This window comes from Lasiosphaeria miniovina (assembly GCF_030549165.1).
Source record: "Lasiosphaeria miniovina strain SMH2392-1A chromosome Unknown B0T26scaffold_3, whole genome shotgun sequence".
Classification (NCBI taxonomy): Eukaryota; Fungi; Ascomycota; class Sordariomycetes; order Sordariales; family Lasiosphaeriaceae; genus Lasiosphaeria; species Lasiosphaeria miniovina.
In genome coordinates this window covers 1,682,319-1,704,726 of record NW_026848222.1, presented here as the reverse complement: position 1 = coordinate 1,704,726, position 22,408 = coordinate 1,682,319, and the positions used below count along the sequence as shown (strand labels likewise).

The window sequence follows — 22,408 nt, the reverse complement described above, 5'->3', positions numbered from 1 at the left end:
AAAGAGTTGACGATGTAACGCTCCTTGCATCTCGGTCTTTTCAATGGCTGCGCGTGGGTTTTCCAAGTTCTAACGTGTTGGCCTCTCCGCTTTGATCCGGCCGAGGAACGCGGCCCCGGTCCTGTCTGTCTCACTGCAAAGGGGGGAGAGGGAAAAGCGGAAGAGGGAAAAGGGAGAGTTCTAGACTCTTTTTTTTCTTTCCCACCGTTAGTTACAGTACCACCCCCGAAAACCCCACCGCCTTTCAGAAACTCCACCTAGCTAACGGATAGAGTATTCCTTGCAAGTAGGTGGACTTGTTGGAAGCTAGGCTCTTAATTTATGTCACGCACTCACGCCGGCCGTCTCTGAAAGAGGGAATTGGATCCCGAGCAAGTCCGCGCATTTGAAACCCTCCCTCCCTCTCTGCCACCCCCGTCACTCGGCGAAGAAGAAGAGGCTAAACACGTGTATATGTCCAGGGTAAGGTCGGCCGCGCGCCTTGGTGATGTTGCGGGCCGTATCCGGTTTGCTTTTATGCGCACCGCTTATTACCAGACTAGACTAAACACTTTGCGTGATGGTGCTCCGTGGCATGATGTGGTGTTTCCAATGCTCACTACGGAGTAATTAGCAAGTTGCTGCTGGTTCACTGACTGACTGTTCAGAGACATGACAACTGGGTGAGAGCTGACGCTCACTTACCCATCATTACGGCTTTGAAGGGAAAAGGCCAATGATCTTGCACTTTAACCCCTACACTTCTGAGTGAAGCCCGATGACGGCCGCTTATTACTTGCTCTCAGCCTCCTCGCAACCCCCCTTTGTTGGTTCCGCAATCCTGCCACTTCCCAGCAGCCCCCCCTCCGCCGCAATCCCGCCAATCTCCAGCAGCTTCCTGGCTCTAGGTTCCAGACTGTCGGGTAGGTGAATGCGCAGGAGCATAGGTACACTGCAGTGCCGCACCAAAGTCGTCGGGGTTTCGTCAACTCCGCGGCTTGCTCTATAGCGCGCTGACGAGGGCGGGAATTCCTCCAGTACCTACCAAAATTACCTACCCTCCACACTTCTCACCAGAATTGGGCATCTTCAAGGGTGGCAAAGGGACATCTCTCCTTTAGGTCCGACTCTCACGGGACAGGCATACATGTCAGGTACCGTAAGGTAGGCTCTACACATTAGACGTAAAATTACATACCAAACTACCAATAGACAGTAAGCGGAACTGATCTGTCCGCCTGTCCATCTATATTTGATCTTATTATACATACGCCGCAGAAGCTGCGCGCGCTCATTGCCAAGAGCGAGATCCCGAGGCTCTGGATCTGTATGAGCGTGGCGCGTCTCCAGCCTGTCTCTCTGTTCTCCCACAAGTTTGTTTCCCCCCCACTCACCAGATGGGCGGACCGAGTGTAGTGTGCTACGCCGCCTCTAGTTCCAAAGAAGGAATCAACCATCCTCCACGGATGGAGTGAGTGAGATTGGTACAGAGACAATGCTGGGAAATAAATTATTACTTCGTAAAAATACCAAAGACTGTCTAAGAGAACCCGCAAATGACCAAAAAGAGATAATGAAAAAAGGGGTGGCAAACAAAATCTAGACCACACACTCACAGACACACGCCCGCGCCCAACCCGCGACGGCGGTTCTCCCGTGTCAATGTCGTGCAGGATACCTACGTTACGGATGTAATCCAGATTCCGCTCTTCACCACAACGCACCGCACCATTAACACAGTGCAATACAAGACACTAAGGCAGGAAGCTTAGTCTAGCGTTACGGGGAGACGATTGACGACGGTATCACGTCTGTCTAGCACACGATTCGTTTGTGTATTACATACGGATACCTGTGTACTGCCCTTTTAAAAAAAAAAAAAAAAGATGCCGCGCCCTGAAACCGCCGCCGCCGCCGCCCTGAGAGCAGCGCCCTGACAAGGCAGCGCTTTCCGCATGGCCCCTAGGCGGTTTGTGTCATTCCCTAGACAAGAAAAAAGTGTGGCCCGCTCGTGTCGCGATTGGCTAGGTTGCGAATGGGGTAGGGATGGTTCCGCATCCGTGCCTCCTTCTGACCTCCAAATCACAAATCTTGTTTTTTTTAGAGCAAGATGAGTGTGTGTGAGGGTTTGGGAACAACACACCGAAACAGACTTGTGGGCTACTTTCAATTTTTATGGTCCAGAGAGTGAAGATTGGTTGAGGACAAGATCAAGTAATTCGTCAAGTTTTAGAATAGCAGCAAAGCAGCACAGGGTATACAACTTTCCGTCACGACCACGACCTCTCATCCCTTTTTCCAGAATTTCCACCACTGGCTACTAGCCAACCACACTCCCGGTCTAGGCCCAAGCCTTGCGTTCCTCCCTCTAAGTTCTCGGTATCCACCCTACCCTCTTCCAATTGTAGCGAATGGGATACGGTTGTGTGCGTCGTCTTGTTCCTCGCGGGAGAGGAAAAAGGGCCATTGTCCCAACGAAGCAAATCCCTTGCTTCAATCCGCCCTGGAATCAAGATTTGATGTGGAGCATGCCGCCAAAACGCAAAGTGATGAAAGGCGAATCCCTGGTCGTAGTCGCGTGTCCAGAATGTTGTAAACACGCAATGTTAAGCGGCAACGTATTTTCATGTTCGTCATGCACTCTCCCTCGAAAGGGAGGGTAGGTGTGAATGTGTGTGGTGTAGGTCTGTTTGTGTGTTGAAATGCCAAGAATGATGTTCTCAGCGCTCGCTAATGCTTCCTCCAAACTTCGTGATGCTTCGTGGTGGGTTTTCATGTGTGAGAATAAATGACGAATAAATGCGTTTGTGTCTGAGAATGGTATTGAGGAAATAGAACCGAAAAGAAAAACATCGCCGGTCAAGTCGCAGTGTCGGCCCCCTTTTCCTGTCATGCGAACTTCTCGGGCGAACTCGAGTTGAATATCGGACGTCGAACACTAGTCTGCCAGGCAAATGGTGACTGGATTAGTATTAAGTGATGCGCAACTCCGCAAGTCGGACCTGGAGCCTCTGCCAGACCTCTGGATCGGGCTCCGGGTCAACCTTCCTGGGAGTCTGCCTCACACAAGAGGTGCATTTCTTGTGTGTGCATTGAGGACAGTCGGTGTCGTCTGACGGCAGCGAATAGAAGATATGCTTGCACTCGTGGCACTCATAGTAGGCCGACTTCGTCCCGGGAACATCGCCTAGATACCCATATGGATACCTGTCCTTCTTGCCTCTGTGAATGGGGTCAGTTTCGAGTATTCTGGAGCGGAGAATGTGGAAAACATACGGCTCCCGAGGACAATCCGTGCACCTGGTATGGGTGCATTTATCACACGTCTTATGGCCTCCAACGAACAGTTTCTCGCACTGGCAGCATGTTCTTCGTACGCGTTGCCGTGGCTTCTTGTGGACCAGGTCCTGACCATTTTTCTTGGCCGGCTTTCGCAAGACAATCTCCTTGTCGATCGGATTCCAGTCGGGGATGATGCGAGGGTTCTCGGCGCGCTCCTTGAGGATAGCAGCCCGTTTCACGCGGCTCGCCTCTCTCTCGGCCTCGGTGCGCTTTGCAGGTACGCGCGGACACTGCTTGCAGCGAACATGCTTGCAGTTCGGGCACTCCTTTCCGAGACCGAAAGAAGTTTTGCATTCGTGACACTGCCTGTGAACCCGCATCCTAATCGGCTTCTCGACACGAAGAGCATGTCCTTCGCTGGAGTGCCAGTCGCTTGGCTTCAGCTCCAGACCGTAGAGCTCACCGAGCTTCTTCGCCCGCTCGGCAAAGAGCTGGGTTCTTGGCACCCTAGTAGACCCCTCTGGATCTGGCTTCTCCTCCGCAACGGCGGGTGCAGGTGGTGCAGGTTCGCTGTAATTGTGGTTAGCAACGGATGCGGGATAAGAAGGAGCAATCGACCCAAGGCGCAGGTAAGAGCCTGAAGTCAATGCCGGGCCCAATGCAGTCCGAGTGTTATTTGCAAAAGCCATCGTGAGCCTGACGTACCTAGAAACGACGCCGCCTGCGGCAGGAGCAGCTGTCGAACGAACTGATTTGCCAAATGTCGACAAGCGGCGAGATGGATCGGCCTTCTTCAGGACTGTCTTCACCCTCGAGAGAACCTTTCCCAGCCCCTTCTTCTCCTTCTCCTTCGGGACCGACGGTCCTCCTTGCGCCGGGGAGCTCATGACGGGCGATGCGTCTGGTGTAGTTTGATAGTGCTTCTTCAAGGTAACATTAGGGTGCGAGATGGTATGTGCAAGTATCAGATCAGACGACGACGACAACGACACGATGCAAATTCGCTGATGCAGACGCGTGGGACAATTCGATGTCAGGAAGACCCGAGAGTGTGATTCCGGGGAGATCTAACGGGCGATTAAATCGAGGGCTGCGATTGGGGGTTGTGGTGTGCTGCGGTCGACCCAGGCGCGCGGGAAACAGAGGTCTGACGGACAGATGCTCGGACCCAGATGCTGCGAGTTCCTAAAATACCCTTTCGGCCTCCAAACCACTCGCTGGTTGAGGCTAGGGGTGCCGGCGTAAACACCCGGGATTATACCATCGACAAGTACACTCGTTTGTGCTGTCGAATGTTTGCCGTGTTGTCGGGACTGCAGTCGGTGGCCACTGCGCTGGGGAGAGGGAAGGAAGCACAGGCTGCTGGCGGGAGGTGGGAGGACGGAAGAGAAAAGAGCGGAGAAGCACTGGCAGCCCAGTGGTTGGACGAAGCTAGGCTTGCTCCAGAAGCAGCATATGGAAACGAGGGGGAATGCAGCACGCTAGCGATAGTGTTGACAAGACTGGCATGGCCCCACGCCGAAGGAACATGGGGCACCAGCGGTGGTCGAACCTGGGAATCGCTGGCCCGCCTGGAACGGAAAGGTCGAGGAATTGCCCACCGCCTGTCAATAGCGTCTGTGACAGCTTTAGTGCTCGCAAGTGGTCGAGTACGCAATTGTCTGATTTCCCCCAAACAGAGGCGCGAAACTCGGTATACACTATACAGACGGGAGATGGCAGGAGAAATGAAGCTACGAGTTAAAGAGACGAAATGGACTGACAGAACTGGTGACCTGGTGCAGTTATTGAGCCAAACCTCGCCACTCCGAGCCCGTCCCGGTGCAGCGGCTCGAGAGTGGGAACGATGGATTGTACTGGACAAAGGGGCAAAGCCAGGACCCCCTCTCCAAAGCTTTGGAAACCCAAGTGCTCGGGTGGGTTCGAGACTGCACTGCAGGTGGCTCAAGCTCTCAGGCGAACCGAGTCCCTTCCAGGTTCCTCGCCCCTCATTGGAATGGCAGAAGGACCGGGGACGCCCCTGCCGCAGTAGCGCATCCAAATGGGAAACTCGCCCGGCACACCAGAAATTCCATCCATTCATTTTTAACGTTATTAAGTGGTTAAGTGGGCCTCATTGTCGCCCCCCTCACCCAGCTTGAAGCTTCCGCCCGCGAAGAGTCCCTTCCGCGCCGGAGTAAAAGTGGAGCCAAGGTTTTACGATTACTCTCCGTTTCGCACTCTTCTCAGCGCTGAGAACGTGTGCGATATGATCCTCAGTGCATTTAATCTGGCATGGTTACCATCCATCCGCCGAGACGTCCGGCATTCAATCGACGCCGGGCTTAAGACCACATGGCGGTTGAGGCGTCCTGAGCAGCGAGCCGGCCAAACGCCTTCACGGAGACGCCCGTCGAGTGCATGATACCTCGAGTGTCGCGCCAGGCGAGCCAGCGCTTCCATTATGTGAACCTGCGCTACGCATTCACAGTTGCCTACCCGTTACTACCACTAGTTCTAGGCGAACGACGGGTGCCTATGAAACAGCATAGTGTCGGGTCGCAATACCGCTGCCGGCGTCGTCCAATCCGGACCCAAGAGAAACGCCATCTTCCCACCGAGGGTATTCCGTGTTGTCTGCGGATACGGACTCAGTACGGCGGTGCCGTTTTGTCTTTGAGGATCTTACGTCGCCAAAGCTGTACTGAGTACTAGTATGAAAGTGTATCCAGCTCTTTGCACAGCTGCAGACCTACGGTAGGGTGACAGAAGCATGTCCGCTTGGGGACACATTTATGCTTCTCACTACAGTCTAGATGCAACGCTATGGAGGCAACGGGGAGGTTTTCTTGGTCACACTGCCGTTCGGCTGCGATGCTGCAGGTGCCGTGTCACTCACTGACAACGCGGCCAGTCAAGTCTGGGCAGGCCGGGTTGAGTTTTGCGGGGTTCCGTCTCTCCAGAAGCCCAGAAGATTCTTGCCGAGAATGTAGCGCCGAGCGGACACAGATTGGAACCTAAATCACCAGCGTTTTGGTGTCGTTTTGGTGTGAGGAGGCACCGGACGTCTTATTGGCGCTGGGAACGTTGTTCCGAAATACCGGATAAAACGCAAAAGCCAATCCGCGATCCCCGCCCTACCTTCTTTTGTTGCGCGATTTAGCGACGTACAGCATCGATGCATCTATTTGTCTGACCTGGCCTGACTGGCATGAGACAAGCATCTCCAATTACAAAGAGCCGACACTGGACGGGATAAAAGGATGAGGCAAAGTCTGTTGGTTACAGCACCCGGCAACAACTTCCCTTCTCGATGCTCCGACAGGCTTACGAGCGATGTTGACTGTTAGGGAACCCAACCCTTGCCTCGGATTTGACTGCGGTGCTGTGGCACCAATGTGCAAGTTAAAAGTCAGGTTCGGTGCAGCCTCAACATTAGCGCGCGATCCTGATCTCGTACAGGACCTGGAAAGAAAGACACTGGTAACGGTCTCCGAGAGTCTGGTAATGGGGTTAGTTCGTTTTAATAACATAGCAAATATGACTCTCCCAAAGGAAGAGTGAACTGCCGAGCATAAGAAACTGTCTTGGAGTCGGTAAGCTTGCTCATGCGTAGTATTCTTTCCATCCACTCGAAGCTGGAGCGGTGGACCGCGCACCGTTTCCCTTCACTTGGGAACGTCGGACATGTCGGAGCTGAATCTTTGCTGACGAGAAAGGGCGGTTTCCTCCTGAACCAAACTGCTGGAAAACCCTCGAAAGCTGCAGTAGGAAGATGGGAGGGGGGGGGGGGGGGTTTCCTGATGCACCTTGGCTCGTTAGCTCTGAAATCTCAATAGTCCGTGGTCATTTGATGACGGCCCAAACTGTCGGGTCCAGACTTCTATCTTGGTTGGGCTTTCACCGCTTGGTTGGAGACAGCAACCGAAACCCGGTGGCTCTTCCGGCTTGTGATTGGTGTGGATACGTCGGACGTTGCATGATGAGTGCAACGAACGAATACCACGTCATCAGGATGAATGCTCCGGACAAAGCGGCAGAGAAACCAGGCGCTCCCCACCTGTGAGACTGTATCCCGACACTCTGGGTCGAACGGCCCCCGAAAGCAATATCGCGGCAAATCGTTTTTGTAAGTCGGAATTGAATACCATTACTGAGAAACTTGAGTGAGAGGGAAGCAAGCGACAGTATACAACTTGTACTAGGTACTATCCACATTTGGCGACGTGGCGAGTGGCCTCAAGGTCCAAGCAAGTGCGCGGGTATTCGGCCATTGCAAATTTGTAGTGACTGAAGACGATCTGACGATACTACCTGCTTATGAGGCCATTTGCGAATGCATGTTTGGGACCTTTTTTGTCGTCGTAACTCTTATCAATAGCCAGCTGTCTTGTTAGATAGCGCTTTCGAAACGGACACGGAAGAGAATGGCGAGCATTAGCAATCCCTCATGCCCCTGCAACCCGAAGACGATATCCCGTTTCCAGGACGCACTGGCCATGCGTTGGTCCTAAGGTTGGCAACACGTGTGACAGGATTCGACGGGAGAGCAGCGTGGGACAGGCGGAGTCGCTCTTTCGCGCTTTCTCGGGTTTTTCATTTTCTGCCGATCATTTCCACCTAAAGAATTGGCAGATTCGACTGCCTTTCTAGCTTGCGCTCCAGACCAGTGATGAGGAGACCATCGGGAGAGTTGCTTGCGGCACACTCCGTGTGTCCCAGTGCCCCGTGCATAGTACGGCGTCAAAGGTCAAACGTGACAAACTCCAAGACGATAGCGGGACGGGAGGACCCGATGTGTCATCTCGCAATTCCCCCGCTCCCCCACATTTTGAGATGGAAAAACCCGCGTGCTCAACAAAGCACCTCAGGCAGTTCGTAGCCAAGAAAACGACTGAAAAGAAAGCAACCCGAAGGATTAATCACTGTGTATTCCGTACGCGCTCCGATATCAACACTGATGTGTTTGAGAGCTGCAGCACATTTGCTTTGTGTGCAGTCCAATACATTGATTATCTATTCCTTTCCATCCATTCGAGTGCGGAGGTGACTATGCACCCTCGACATTCTCTGTGATTGTGTTGTGCCGGGGAAGCAGGAAACGATACCGGCGAAGGTATGCGCCGCGTTGTCATTGGCGCGAGGTGCCAATGCATCAAGTAGCAGTCCTAGAGGGGCACCTACGCAAAAAGTCAAAACGGAATCGAAAAATGCAGCTACAACTGGCAGTCACATTGATCGGCCTGGGTCCGGTTCGCCAAACAGATTGAGAGGCTTTTGGCTGGTTGCCCTTTAGTCATAGAGCTGTCTAAGGGCTTTCCCGAAATACGAACACGAAGTGCGATACATTCCGACTTCTAAGCTACCAAGTGATGAACCCTAGGATCAAGAGATTCGGGTGCGCTTTCGTCGGATTCTCAGCCCGCGGCCTGATCGCCCTATGTGCGGATATAAGGCGGGGCAAGGCCGCCGTTCTTGCTTTGAAATGTTTTCCTTTCTCCAGCAACTGAGAACGTTGTTTTATTTTGGGATCTTGATGGGGTGGGTATAGTATCGGTAATGAGTATGGTTGTTGTGGAAATGTCTCTCTCCCAGGGTGTCCAAGATTCGTTCTCCGCCCTGCCCCGTTGACGGTTGAACTGCCCCTACCCTGCATCCCTGCCTAAGCAAGCCCTAGCTGATAGCGGATTGTTTAGAGTGGAAAGGCGTTTGGTCAATCTCCCACTAAAGATTTTTACGAAATAGGACGCGACGCGTTCTCCAGATATTTGCGCGGCAATCTCTGGGATACTGGAGGCTGGAGAAAGACGTGGTTCAATTGAAATATTTGTCTGAACGGTTGGTATTGCGGATACCATCATGTAATTGACAGCTGCAAGCCGCGCCTGTTTTGTCGAGTCCACTACGCATCTCTGTAGCTACTCTGCAGCCCCTTGCTAACCTGAGCTTTTGTCAAGGCTAGGTTTGCGCAAGGCCCCAAGGCAGCGAGTCTACCTAAGATCATTTACAACCTGGAATCCATCGTATCTTGAAGATTCCAATGGCGGGCCTTTATCCATGAACCATGAAATAGTGTACGGACAGCGTGGAAAGATGTGGGACTGGCAGGATCACTAGTAGCCGCTAAAGGGAAGTTGCTCCTCGGGTTATCCTCGGCAACACTGTACGAAGTGAGATAGCTGCTCCTGCGACGACGCGAAAAGGCAAAAGCAAAAACACGTCACTTCAACCTCGTTCCCGCAGCACGAAACAAGACAACACCACAAGAACGACGAATCGCTAAGCCAATTGTTGCCCAAACCCGCATCATCTGCACCTCTCGCACCCTTTCCCCTCTCCCCCCAGAACAAACTATTGACTGTGCAAAGCCAGCTGCACAGCCAGATACACGCTCCCCCGGGATCCTGCCGACTCCTTTATGCAACTAGAGCCGGCCGAGACTTCAAACCTCGAATCTCAGACCAACCGCTCTCAGCCTTCCACCTCCGTCCCTTCTCAACATGGCTTCCATCGCTCCCAGTCAGTCTCGCCAGACTCGTCCTCAGCCACACGCTCTCCGCTATTTGTCGACACTGCGTCTGCAGCCACGCCGCGCTCCCATGGCCCGGCTGCTCTTGACTTCGGCCGCCTCAGCCAAGAACTCGGCCGATTGAGCGTCGCCGACGATGGCCGTGCCGATGATTCTGTAGAATTACGCTTTACTGTTGCCAATGCTAATGTCAAAGCCCCTTCTGCTGGTCGACGCATCTCGGAATATGAAAAGGCTGCCTCCGCCTCGGCGTCCCGACAGAGCCCTCGCCCCCCGCTGGGCTTCAAGGTTACCAAGCGGCCCGGGTCGCCTTCAGATGGCGTCCAGTTGACTGACTTCCCCAATGGTAAATCTCCTCCCGCTCCCTTGCCCTGGTTCGCCGTCCCATTCGCTAACTTTTCTCTCAGAGATACTGACCCACGTCTTATCTCATCTCCATCCCGACTCCCACGGTGCCGTCGCGCTGGTCTCGAAACGATTCTACGCTTTGGTCACCACTCCGTATGCATGGAGGACGGCTTTCATGCGCTACTTCCCGGAGCAGGATGTCTTGGATACCTCCCAGAGAGCTATACACTCTGCCCAGCATGACGGCTCGTCGGATGAGATCCGGTCTGAGTCCCGCTACTTTACGCGGCTTACTCCGCTGGCTTCCTGGCGCAGCGAGTACCTTCTGCGCACTCGCCTGCTCCGGAGCGTTGCTCGTGGAAAGCCTGGAAGCATCGGTTCTTCGATTCGCTCCAGCCAGACGGGGAAGAAGGCTAGCGCCGTTCTGACGTACAACTCGAAGCTCCCGTGGACCATCACCCACATCCATGCCGCCTTTGTTGCTAGCAAGAAGGGCCCGAGAGTCATCCATGGCGCTGCCGACCTCTGTGTGGCTTCTGTCAGCGACCCCATTATTGGGAAGGTCGAAAAATGGGGCTTGGATGATCCCTTTTCGTTTGCGCAGTTGGACGAGATGTTTCCGAATCTCGAGCCGTATGGCGTTGGCGACGACCCAGCTGCAGTTCCTAGCGTCATAGACGTGAGCCAGCCATATGGAATTGTCGGCGGAGAAGGATTTCCTGGTGGTCGCGTTTATTTTCGCGCTACCGGCGAGCTTCGTGGACGCTATCTCAGCCCGGACAGCACCATCATTGATATGATGCCCGAAATCCCCAAGATTCCGGAGCTTTCCGAGGCCATTTGCTCCGTTTGGATTGCAAAGTCGTCGAGTGTGCCAGCTATGACGCACTCCATGTTCGGTATCCTGACCGGTTCATCGCTCGGGGTGGTGACTAGTTATGCGGTCCGCTATGACTCGACCGGTCCTCGGTATTCTAATGGCGACATGACCGCTCGATGGGTCCTTAGCCCGGGCGTGCCGATCATCGACATAAAGGTCGACGGCAGTTACAACCCAAAGCGAAAGGCACTCAACCGGGTCTGGGCCGTTGCCCTGAATGCACTGGGAGAGGTCTACTACCTGGCCGAGACACCCACTCCACCGTTGGCTCGCGGGAAAGCAGAAAATGCGACCAAGGACGCCTGGTACGCCGGTCGCACTGCGTACTGGAAGCTCATCGAGCCAACCCGCCGCCTAGCACGGCACGATGAATTCGACAGATATGCGACTCGCGGCGCGTATTCCCCTAGATCACTGGCCAACTCAATGAATTTGAGCAAAGAGCAGATCGTGGCTGAAGCAAAGGAAATTGAAAAGTTCCTCCGACACAAACCAGCTCATTTCCGGAATGCATGCCAGGGTTGGGACATGCGCCGAAAGATCGAGGTTGATTTCGCTGGAGGCGACAAGAATGGCAGCGGTGAAGCTGTCTTTGTCATCACATGCGGGCATGAGAAAGGGGAACGCGCCTCTGTTTGCAGATACATCAGGGGGGCTGGTCTCACGGAACCCTCAACCCCAACCGGGTTCTCGACACCCTTCGTCAAGCCGAAGACCACAAGTCCGTCCATTTTTGGCGGTATGGGAGCCCCCGATGGTCCTGAAATTGCGGTTGGGACCCCCGACTCTTCTAAGTCGGCCACACTGCAGCTCGGCCCCGTATCTCAGGGGCTGGATGCTGAAGAGTGGCGAGCAACGGAATTCTCACTAGAAAATCATGGCGGTACAGAGATTACGGCAACCGCTGTTGATATTTGCACATTTGCTATTATGGCGTCTTTCGAGGACCCTTTGCTTCTCGCATCTCAGGAAGCAACACCTGAAAACCCAAAGAGAGCTGCCTCGAAACTCTCTGCAGGCGAAGTCCCGGGACGACGCTCACGTGCACTGGCCATTGGGACCAATACTGGCTCGGTTATCATGTGGAACATGAGGGACACGACTCTCGTGGCAAAACCCATGAGAGTGATCCAGACCGATTCGCCAAGCATATCGTGTCTTGCGGTGTCGGCGCTCTATCTGGTCCATGGCGGCAGCGATGGTCTCGTGCAAGCCTGGGATCCCCTGGCGTCTTCCCTTGAGCCAGTACGAACGCTCAATGCCAAATCATCTGGTCGGATCCCTCGTCACATCCTCAATGCCAATCCCGCACTGCAGAATGCCAACTATACTGCTGTTGGCGCAATCTTCTTGGATCCTGACCCGACTGTTCTTCGGGGCGTCCTATCTTTTGGTACCTTTCTTCGGTTTTGGACGTACAGTTCAACTGGCCAGTCTCCAGGCCGGAAACGTCGCATTCGCCACTCCGATATACACGGCCGCCTGGCCACCCGTCGTCACGGCGGTGCGGTCTCGAGCTATATTGCCGCCGAGGAAGCAGAGCTCCGCCAGGAACAGGAACACCGCTCACGTGAGCTTGGCCGACTCCGTAAGCGGTTTGGCGTCGGGCTTGGTGACTTGACCGAAGAGGAGGCTATTCGCTACGCAGAGCTCATCTCGGAGGAGTCCTTCCTTGACGAGCAACGCCGCTTGAGTGCTAGTGATACTGGGTCGGCTGCTGATATCGGCGATACGGCGTCCTCGACGGGCAGCGTCGATACTGTCACTTCCGAGCCAAGTCTTTCTGGCGCGAGTCCAAGTACTTTGAGTCTCCCTCCCCTTCAAGAGGAGACGGATGACGATTATGAAGCTCAAATTCAGCGCGCCATTCGTCTGTCTTTGCTCGAGGGTGTCAACGATGCAGAACAGTCTCCTCCAAACCGCAGCTCCGGAGACTACGAGTTCCACGTCAAGGTCAAGTTGAAAGACAAGAAGAAAGGGAAAGGGTCTTCGTCGACATCTCCTTCCACAGCCAGCACTCCTGCAATGCAGTACGAGGGCTCAAGCCAAAACGTTGGAGTCGATGCCGATGGTGACCTTGCCCTTGCCCTGCGACTGAGTCTTGAGGAAGAGTCAGCTAGGCAGGCTGAGGCTGCCGGGGCTTCTGCAGCGAGTGCTGGATTTGATGACTATCCGCCGTTGGAGGTGGATGTCAAGGGGAAGGGAAAGTGGGCCTAGGGCGAGGTGCGAGGTACGAGTAGATATAGTGATCATTGAGTGTGTTTTGTTTTTGCTGCCCTTGGAACCAAGGTTCCGATAGTCTCTCTTCTTCTAGCCGCCGTACAAGCGGTCATAATTTGGGCATGTGTTTACCCCGACGTATTCGAATGCTTTAGGTACGGACTTTTCCCGTTCAACACTAGTTCATTAGATAGCAAGCGAGTAATTTGTCTTTTAAAGAACCCGTGTTGTCTCTTCGTGCTGTAAAACGTAGCCGCTGGCAAGTAAACTACCGAATGACGAAGTTGTGAGTTCGTGCCGTATCTTGACACGTTTCTGTACTTATCACGGCGCATATGTAGATGTGCCGTTTGTCTCTCTCTGCGAGGCACTCGACAGCTGATGCCATGTAAAACCAAACATGCCATTGCATACACTAGTAGTGATAGGTATAAACCACATTTCACTTTGGTGATAGGTCTAACTGTGGAATTCACTCCCTTGAGCAGACGAGATAATACATAGATGCGAAGCTAATCCACGCATCCATCGCGAGATTTCCTACGCACTGTGCCGCCGCTAATACATCCATTCCATCACATTGTTATCGTCATGCCAAGCAACATAGGATACAAGCTTTCTCTTCTTCTTCTTTCTTGGGCTCCATCATCATCTCTCGCTGCTTTGGCTTCATACAAAACCAAACAAAACCACGTCGTCGGATGGGAGTGGGTATCGTTACAAACGTCGCTCAAGAGCTCGAATCGTGCGTCTGCTAATTATAAAGAAACGTGAAAGGGGAAACGACAGGGGAACAATGATAAATAAATAAACGAAAACCGAAGCCCAAAATGATATCTAGCCTCTGCGAACTTTAGCTATAGGCTACTACCCTTAGGCGCAGCCGCCGAGCACCTGATACCCAACCCAACCAACCGGCCACACACCGCCGAGGAAACGCCTTGACGAGAGAATAAATAAAAAAGGGGCAACAAGAAACCAGAATCGCTTTTTGGGGGGTTCGCCCATTTGGTATACATCCCGCCGTCAACAAAATGCAGGAGGACCGGAAAAGGGGGTTTCTCCGAAAGACGAGCAATGATATATGACAGGGTAGAGAGGAGGGCGGAAGAAAGGTTATAAGGCTCATATACCAAACACCGCGACGGCAACGGCCATGCACAGCGCCAAGACGAGGTTTCGGTAGTGGCCATGACGGTGGATGAGCGCACCGCCGTCTGCCGCCGTCGACGCCGAGTCCTTTGCCGTAGCTGCGGCTGCTGCTGCTGTGGGCTGTGCTGCCGGATTGCCGCCGCCGCCGCCACCGCTACTACTACTGCCACCACCGCTGCCGCTGCCGCCGCCGCCCGGGGTAATAATGGCCGTCGGGCCGAACGGGTAGGCAAAAGTCAGGGACGAGGCCGAGACGCCGCTCGGGCCGATGGTGATGGTCTGGTTTGCGACCACGGTGGTGGTGGTGCCCGAGCCGGGCCCCACCGTGTACGTCGAATTGTTGATGACGACGAGCGACGGGCCGATCTTGGTGATGGTTGCGCCGCCCACGACGGCGAACTGGGTTTCGGAGGCCTGGGCGCCCGGGCCGCCGATGGTGGTCCCGTGTGCCGTCACGCCGCCCGGCCCCAGGGTGATGGTGTCGCCGTCGACGACGACAGTGCTTAACGCGCCGGCCGACAGCACGCCGCCGTACGTGATGGTGGTTCCGTGGATGACGACGACCGACTGCCCGATGGCCGTGATGAGATCCCCGCCGGCAACGACCACCTCGGTAGGCACGGGGGCCGAGGGGATTTTGACAGTCTGGCCACCTGCCGCGATGGCGTCGGGGCCGATGGTGATGGTCTGGCCGCTGACGACGGCCGTCGTGGTCGTGGAAGCGCCCAGAGTGAACGATGTGCCTCCTATCACGGCTATTGCCGAACTCAACACGACCGAGACACCGGCTATTGCGGTGGTCGTGGGGGTGGGCACAAAGATCCCCCCCGTCGCGGCTGGCCTATTGACGGTAGCGCCGCCCCCGACCACGCGGGTCGGGTCGATAGTGTAGGTCACTCCGCCGACGACCACTTCCTGCGTCTTCACATAGGGGCTGTCTGTTATCGTGTTGCCGTTGATGACAACAGCCGTGGGCTGCACGACGACGGTGACGGGGCTGGGGGCGGCGTGGATGGCCTGGCTCGAGCCCGGCGAGTTGTTGTAGACGGGCGTCGAGACAGGGGCGGCAGTTGTGGGAGAGTTGTGGCTATCGCGAGTCTTAGGCTCTGAAGTGACGCCGTAGTTGGGCGTCTTGATGCCGGAATAGACGACCGCAGGGTTCTTGTCGGTGGTGAGGAACACAATGGTCTCGGACGGGCGGGCCTTGAGCGGGTCCATGGTCGTCCCCACGCCGTATCCGTAACTCGCTGTCGAGGTCGTCACGGTGCACGTGACATACTTTGAGTTTGACCCCGTCGACGAGCACACCGAGATGGTCATACGTGGTGGCGACAGTGGCTCGACGCAGGGAGGAGCCGGCGTAGGCGTCGATATGGGAGGAAAGGGGTCTGTGTAGTCGGAAGGGTTCCCGTACCAAGTGATGGTGCTTGTGTGAACGACGGACCAACTGGTGTACGCCGTCACCGAGTCCGCCGCTTGGCAGTAGTTGACTAGAGTCGACGTTGATACAGAAGACGGCGGACTAAGCGTGCGCGTCTGATTTAGGTAGGTAATAGACGCCCCAAGACTCGTAGAGTCCAAGCCGCCCGCACTGTCTGACGGACCGGCTTTGACGCCCGTCGCCGAACTGGTGCTTCCCGGGTCGTGGCCAAGGTTAATGCTATTGCTTGCGCTTACCGTGATCGGGACCACAGTTACTCTCGGCGGTCCGCCGCGCGGTGACGTAGATGGCGATGCTGCCGTCGTGGGCACCGCTGCCGTTCCACCCGTTCCCGGGCCGTATGTGACGTTCGGGTCGATTGGATTCAACTCGGGCGTGTCGGGCTGGACTGGTGGCAGAGCCGGTGATACGACTTGAGCCGAAGAGGTCGGTGTCGTGTCCATAGGGGGTGGGCCCAGAACCGACTTGGTGTTGGGTTGTACTGACTTGCGTGACGGTGACACGGAACGCACAGGGGCATCCGAGTCTGTCGTCAACGTCCCGTCCGACCCGTACGCCGCAGGATAGATCCATTCATCGTCCGCAGTCGAGGTAGGGCTGGCTGAGTGCTTGGCCACCGTCGCCTGGACACCAACTACGCTTGCTGCCACCGTCGCTACATTGACCGAGGCTGGATTTGCTCGCCCAGGACTCGCCGCAGATCCAGAGACCGACACTGCTATTGATGTTGATACCGGTGCTGATACCGGTGCTGATACCGGTACTGATATTGTGGGCTGGGCCGGCGCTGCCGAGGACGACACGGCGCTGGTTGGACTCGGGGGATTGTTAAGCCCCTCGTCCGATGCCGTCTGGACGGCGTTAAGCGTGTCATCTCGATACACCAGTCGGCCTATCACCAGCAGTCAGTTCTGCAGGCACGAAGTTTAGCGAGGGGTTTCTGGACAGATGCTAACCGCACGAGACTGCGTGGAAACCAGCACTCGAAAGCACCGCGATGGCGAGCAGCACTTGCTTGGCCAGATACATGCTTTCTCGGCCCCGTTGAGTCTGAGATTGGCGCTTTGTGTGCGCCTCGTCCAGACGTCGTCGAGTCCCTGAGCCGAACGAAAGCCGTCTATATCGATCGTTAGAGAGATGCCATGGCCATAGTCTCTGTCTGAAAAGTCATGGCATGGTTAGAGACAGCGCTGACAGCTTGGGGTAGAGACAGGGCCGTTGCCATGGCTGGATCGGCGTACCTCGACTCGCTCGGATGCTGGGCGGGTATTATTGACTACCTACCCGGAATAACGAATTCAACAGCGAACTTTCAGCCAGTCTACGTCCATTGAATACAAAGGGCCCGGGGGGGCGACACTGAGAAAGATACAGATACAGCAGCATACAGGGGCGCTTTACACGCTAGCTCTTGAGCCTAATGGAACAATACATAACACTGTGGGGAGATTTCATTTGAGGTGCCGGGCACGAGCACCCCAGCAGCAACATGACGAACGAAAGGTCACCAAGCGAACGTTGCCAAGGCCTTTTCGTTGACGTGAGAGGCTAGAGAAGACGCCGAAAGGAGGGAGGTCCCCATCGGAGCAGCTGTTAAGAGCCGGGTACCCCCTGCTCGGCCAGCCCATCCCGAAGGAACAGGGTTCACAGGAATCAACGGCGACTATCCTCCATTGGACAGTGTCCTGTACTGTAGACATTGCCTTGGTCTATCTCGCCCTCTCGGGTCCCTTGACTGCTGAGGGTAGCAGAGAAAGGTAAGAGGAGGAGCCACGACCGTCTTTGACAGACTGAGCCGCGACTATTCGTCGTACCTTACTTAACCAGAGGGCCCTTGCTGTGGCAGGAAGCATTCGAGGTCGCAATCCAAGCAAACAGGCACCTTGACGACATGATGGGATATGGGGCGAGTGGCTGAAAAGGGAACGCGGCGGGGACCAGATGATGTGCATCATAGGTGTACTTCGGGTTAGTGTGCTGTGGTAAACGGATACCCCAGATCTATCTGTACTTCTGGCGACTTCGACCTTCTGTTTCCTGTTCCACGACCAAAGCCGGAAAAATAAGCTGTAGATCGGCGGGAAGAAGGCGAATTCCATCAAAGCTTGTGCTTGTACTTGTCCGCGTTTGTGCACCTCCTGGGTGTGTCCGCCCGCCTAGGCTATGCTACGCCTCAGCTTAAGGAGCATAAAATGAACCTTTCTACTCGCAGGCTTCCATGTGCCCCGGTGATGCCCGTGTTTTGCTGCTTTGGGTAAGGAGGGCATGGAGGTGTAATTTCACCACCCAACATGCTGACTGAGTACTTATGCCAGCTCAGCATCCAGACGAGACCTGGTTCCATGGCCGCAGCCAATCATTGGCGCTGCTCGGCGCCCGACTATGCCCGCCCACGGATGGAACGACGACGATCCCATCGAGGAATTCGAATCCGCAGCGTACGTAGGTCGGCAATTGGTGGCTGTAGGCAGCCTTGCCGACCAGCCGACAGATAGCAACGCTAAGTCGCAGAGGGCGTAGCGGTCGCTGCATCTCGATCTAAGGGAAAGGTCTAACTGCGATCAGATGGCGTCGACTCTCCGGCGGGGATTTCCCGTCCTGGTCGTTTCGGACTCTCTTCGGGTGCTACTTGCAATGTCTTTTGCCCGAATGTTTATACACCTTCTTCTCTCTGCGCTTTACCTCAAGGGAGAGAGAGCACTTAGACGTCTCCCAAGCCATCATCCACAGAAACACCAACACTTATTGACAACAGATGGGACTTGGCCTCAGCAGTCTGCGCAGAGCTGGTCGTCTTTCGACTCTCGTCCCTTTGAAAGCGTTTTGCCGACTTGGACGGTTCGACTCATGATTCATTTGGAGACACGGATACCTGGAGCCAAACCCACGGTAACATTAAACGAGCCCTGGGGCCCATGCATGCCAGAGCATGCGTCAATCTGGCTGCACGAAATTGCTTTACAGCCAATGAGACCATCCAGCAAGCGAGAGTTGGGCGAACGGCTGAGTTGACGAGGTTCACGGTGGTTGGGGAGAGGACGTGTGTCTCTCTGTTTCTTCGCCTTCGCATTTGCAGCAAAGCAGCATCTGGGTCTTCTTGGCAGGGCACTGCAGACAGCTGCATTATGGACAAGTACGTTCGTTCGTATGTATTGTACCCCGCCCTCGCCTTGCCCTTTTCATTCCGACTCAAGAACCAAGACCGAGGCGAATGGTCTTCATCATTTCTTTCCCTGAGCTGCGCGCAGGTAGATTTCAGTCTCAGCGCGTTGTGTTCGCACACGACACAGACCCTGCGCCAGTGCCGTGACAAGAGTTGCGCCGTCATGAATTGGGTGTTGTTGTAAGTGTTCCAACCCCCCTAAATCAACATAGCTTAGGTATGGAGTGCAAATGGAGCTGGAGTGTGGTGTCTCTTGGGTATGCCCTTGAACCGACAGCTCCGCCAATGCTTCCAGCCGTGGCATTCATTCTGCCCTCTATCGAGTTTGACGGACGAGAAAGCAGATGTCGGAAAAGGTAATTAACATGTCCGTCATGTGGCTGTCCGTTTGTGGGCTGGCGACACGGGCTGCTGCGGATGAGGACTTGATTGAGGGTGTCGGCAAAATCAGGTCTTGAATTTAGCCAGAGTGGTCTCAGCTTTTCAGTGGTGAGATATATTGCCCTGCCGTGTCTGGTGCATCCCGCGTGCCTCCTTCGTGCCTCATCAGGTCATCCTTCCTCCCTTGCTGCCCTTCAATGGGGAGCGGTCAGCCTGCAAGAGCAGGTCCATCTTGATTGATTGGCATGGCAATTTGGCCAATCTGTCTGTGTATCGCCGACCTCTTTTGTCTAGAGTTTGTCGGCCTTTCAGTGAGTCCGGGCTCACGCGGTTCAGCTGCTGGTGTGGCAAACCACCCAATGTGCCAAGCAAACGTCGTCGACTCTTCCTTGCCCTCATCCTCATGTCTGAAGGGAGGTGAGCTGTTGCCGTCAAGTTCTGTCCATGGTTGTCGATCGTGATCTTGCTGGGGGCCTGCTTCTCTTGTTCAGGTCTGCTCTGGTAACTCGGCAGCCACTCTAGATAGTTTTCTGTGCGCCGAGCGTATTTTGCCCTCAGTGGTCAACCCTAGTGTAGATGCTGCTGTGGCCAAGACGGTCCGGCGCTATTCCTCGGCACTTGTTTTTCCTGGCGCATGGATGTGGATGGGATGGCAGACTTCCTTCCAAGCGAGGGCGCCCCCTCGCGAATACCCCCCATTTCTCTACTCCATACCCGTTGGCGTTTTCATCCAGAGAGAGAGAGAGAGAGAGGGCTCGGCAAGGGATTTTGTGTTTTGTACATACTGTACCACTCTGGTCTCACTCACTACACCCGCATATCCATTGCAGTGCTGTCTCTTCACTTGATGTAAACAATCCCATCGAGATTATCGTGAACAGCACCTCTGGTAATGTTTCCGTTGCATTCTCACTGGTCCTGTGTTGACCTTGCAGGTGGTAGACCTGAAAAGGTTCCCATCCCTCCACACATGGCTGTGCTGGGATTCTAGGCTTCCCCACACTGAGCGGTACGACGGCGAGGACGGCTAGGCTAGCCCGGCGCCCCCCAAAAGGCAGGGCGGAGGCACATCTGGGCGATTTCATGCCCCTTCCGGAAACCCTGTCACTTCTGCTGGAACGTAATCGCAAATCGGGCAATTTCTTGGCCTTCTCGAAGTCGAGGTCCTTCTCCTCTACTTCCTTCCTTGCTCACCTCACCAGCCCACGTCTCGGGAGTTGGGGCCAGCCATTGAAGTGCGCCCCTGGCGTAGGCGCGCCCACGTGCCGACTGACACCTTTGGTCACAAAACTCCTTGATGGCCATGGTTTGTGAGCCGACGGTTGCGACGACGGGGAGTTTTCTATTTTATACTCCGTACTATCCGTAATACCCGTACGAATGTTGTCAACATATAAGTGTCTCGCTCCGCGTCGCGTACTCGGCATAGGCATTGGCATAGTACGGACGTGTCATCGCGTTATCGTCGTGTTAGCGTCGTGTTGCGCTTCATTTCCGCGTCATTTAACAAGCAGCCTCGTTGTGTAAACTGCCGGGACGGGTGGAGTTGGTTCGGAGGAGGCGCTTGGGGTTGAGATAAGGTAAGGTAACAACTGTTTTGCCTTGAGGAGTTGCGCAAATTTGTTGCTGGAGAGGGGTAATAAAGGTGATAGCTAAAGTGCTATGCAGGCAACAAAGCAGCCCAGCGAGCAGGGCAGCATGCTGTGCTGTTAGTTGTTTCGCCTCTTGGGAAACTGGCCGGAGGGAGGGCAGATTTGTGTTTAGCCAGCACGCACACCTCATCCTCGTCCCTCCTGCCTCTCCACTGTGCTAATGCCCGCAACGGGAATGGAAGGAGGGACAGTGCCTTATGGCTCCTGCCCAGCCAAGCTAGCTATAATCGTAAGTGGCTGTCCTGCGACTGCGCTGCGATTGCCCTCGAACCAGTGCTTCCACTACTTAGGTAAGTTAAACTTCCATTCCAGGAAGGAGCTAACGCAATTTGAGCATTTGAGGATTCGAAGTAAAACTTGAAGTTGTGGGCAGCCATCTCACCTACACTAGAAGCTGACGAAAGCAGTTGAGCCAGAAACTTGAGTTCTACCAATGTTCCAACTCAACCTCCCGCACACCCGCCTGATCTTAATTACACATACTATGTCCTGAACATTCGCAACCCGCAAGTTGAGGGAGCCACCCATGTCAGTAGGTGACGTTTGACAAGGCAAAGATGGCTAGCCACCTTGGCCATGCACGCTCCCCAGATACCTGATCTTAGTAGCGGAGGTACGAGTACCCCGTGCATTTCTGTGTAATTCATCAGCGAAATGCCCAGGATGAGACTAATGATAGCCGGGTCCAGCCCAGCCCGCCTACCCCGGACAAGTAAAGTAACTTGGGTTTGCCTAGCTACACTAGGGGTACTTGCCGTACCGCTGATCTTTTCCTTAGTTCCCGATCAGCCACCCTCTACCCCCCTTCCCCCAGAGAGCGAGTTCGAGGTCGAGTTCCGTGACCCCGTCGGACTGGCCTTGACCCGTCATCCTAAGCACTGTACCTATCCTGTCCGTCCCAGATCAGACAGACAGACAGACAGACAGACGTCGACTCCCCAGGCATCCCCGTCCATCACCTCAGGTTCAGGTCTTGGGTCCCACGAGAAAGGGTGCACCCGCATGCCCACAACGCAACGCAACGCAACGCAACGCAAAGCGACGCAACGCAACGCAACGTACCGCACCGCACAGTACCCAGCTGCCGTACCTCTCGTACCTCAGTCAGTTCGGTGCTCGTGCTCGTCCTCCAAGCGTGCAACCGCCTTTCCTTCCCTCGTGCACACTATCTCGATCCTCAACCCGAACCCGAACCGTACGGCCTTGGGCTTCGTCACTGGGCTGAGACGCTGGTAACCCTCTCGAGTTGGCCTGCAAAACAATGACTGGCTGCCTGGGCGCCCTTGCTGTTCCCCTGGCTCGAGTCTAGCTCCTCCATGGCACTAGGAGGGAGGCTGCCTCGCAAGTGTCTTAGGACCTCAGCTTTGGTGTTGATGACATAGAGGCTGCGGCGGTGACCAAA

The 22,408-nt window shown here is 54.9% G+C and overlaps 4 protein-coding genes across 4 annotated transcripts; 2 read left to right on the top strand and 2 right to left on the bottom strand.

Annotated features, from left to right (window-relative positions):
• Positions 1-2,796: 2,796 nt before the first annotated feature.
• B0T26DRAFT_202809 (uncharacterized protein) lies at positions 2,797-4,290 on the bottom strand. The gene is made up of 2 exons (XM_060433750.1): positions 3,967-4,290; positions 2,797-3,831 (listed from the first exon to the last, which is right to left on the bottom strand). The coding sequence occupies exons 1-2, from the start codon at positions 4,146-4,148 to the stop codon at positions 2,952-2,954; spliced, it is 1,062 nt and encodes a 353-aa protein (XP_060298033.1). The 5' UTR covers positions 4,149-4,290; the 3' UTR covers positions 2,797-2,951.
• A 5,368-nt stretch (positions 4,291-9,658) lies between these two features.
• Positions 9,659-13,214, top strand: B0T26DRAFT_739414 (uncharacterized protein; the record flags this gene model as incomplete). The annotated part of the gene is made up of 2 exons (XM_060443710.1): positions 9,659-10,115; positions 10,177-13,214. 2 exons carry the CDS (start codon positions 9,659-9,661, stop codon positions 13,212-13,214), a joined length of 3,495 nt encoding a protein of 1,164 aa, XP_060298032.1.
• A 1,128-nt stretch (positions 13,215-14,342) lies between these two features.
• On the bottom strand, positions 14,343-16,839 carry B0T26DRAFT_749558 (uncharacterized protein; the record flags this gene model as incomplete). Its single annotated transcript, XM_060445119.1, has 2 exons — positions 14,343-16,702; positions 16,767-16,839. The coding sequence occupies 2 exons, from the start codon at positions 16,837-16,839 to the stop codon at positions 14,343-14,345; spliced, it is 2,433 nt and encodes an 810-aa protein (XP_060298031.1).
• Positions 16,840-21,514: 4,675 nt separating this feature from the next.
• Positions 21,515-22,361, top strand: B0T26DRAFT_202640 (uncharacterized protein). Its single transcript, XM_060433749.1, has one exon. It carries the CDS (start codon positions 21,661-21,663, stop codon positions 22,240-22,242), a length of 582 nt encoding a protein of 193 aa, XP_060298030.1. The 5' UTR covers positions 21,515-21,660; the 3' UTR covers positions 22,243-22,361.
• Positions 22,362-22,408: the final 47 nt, after the last annotated feature.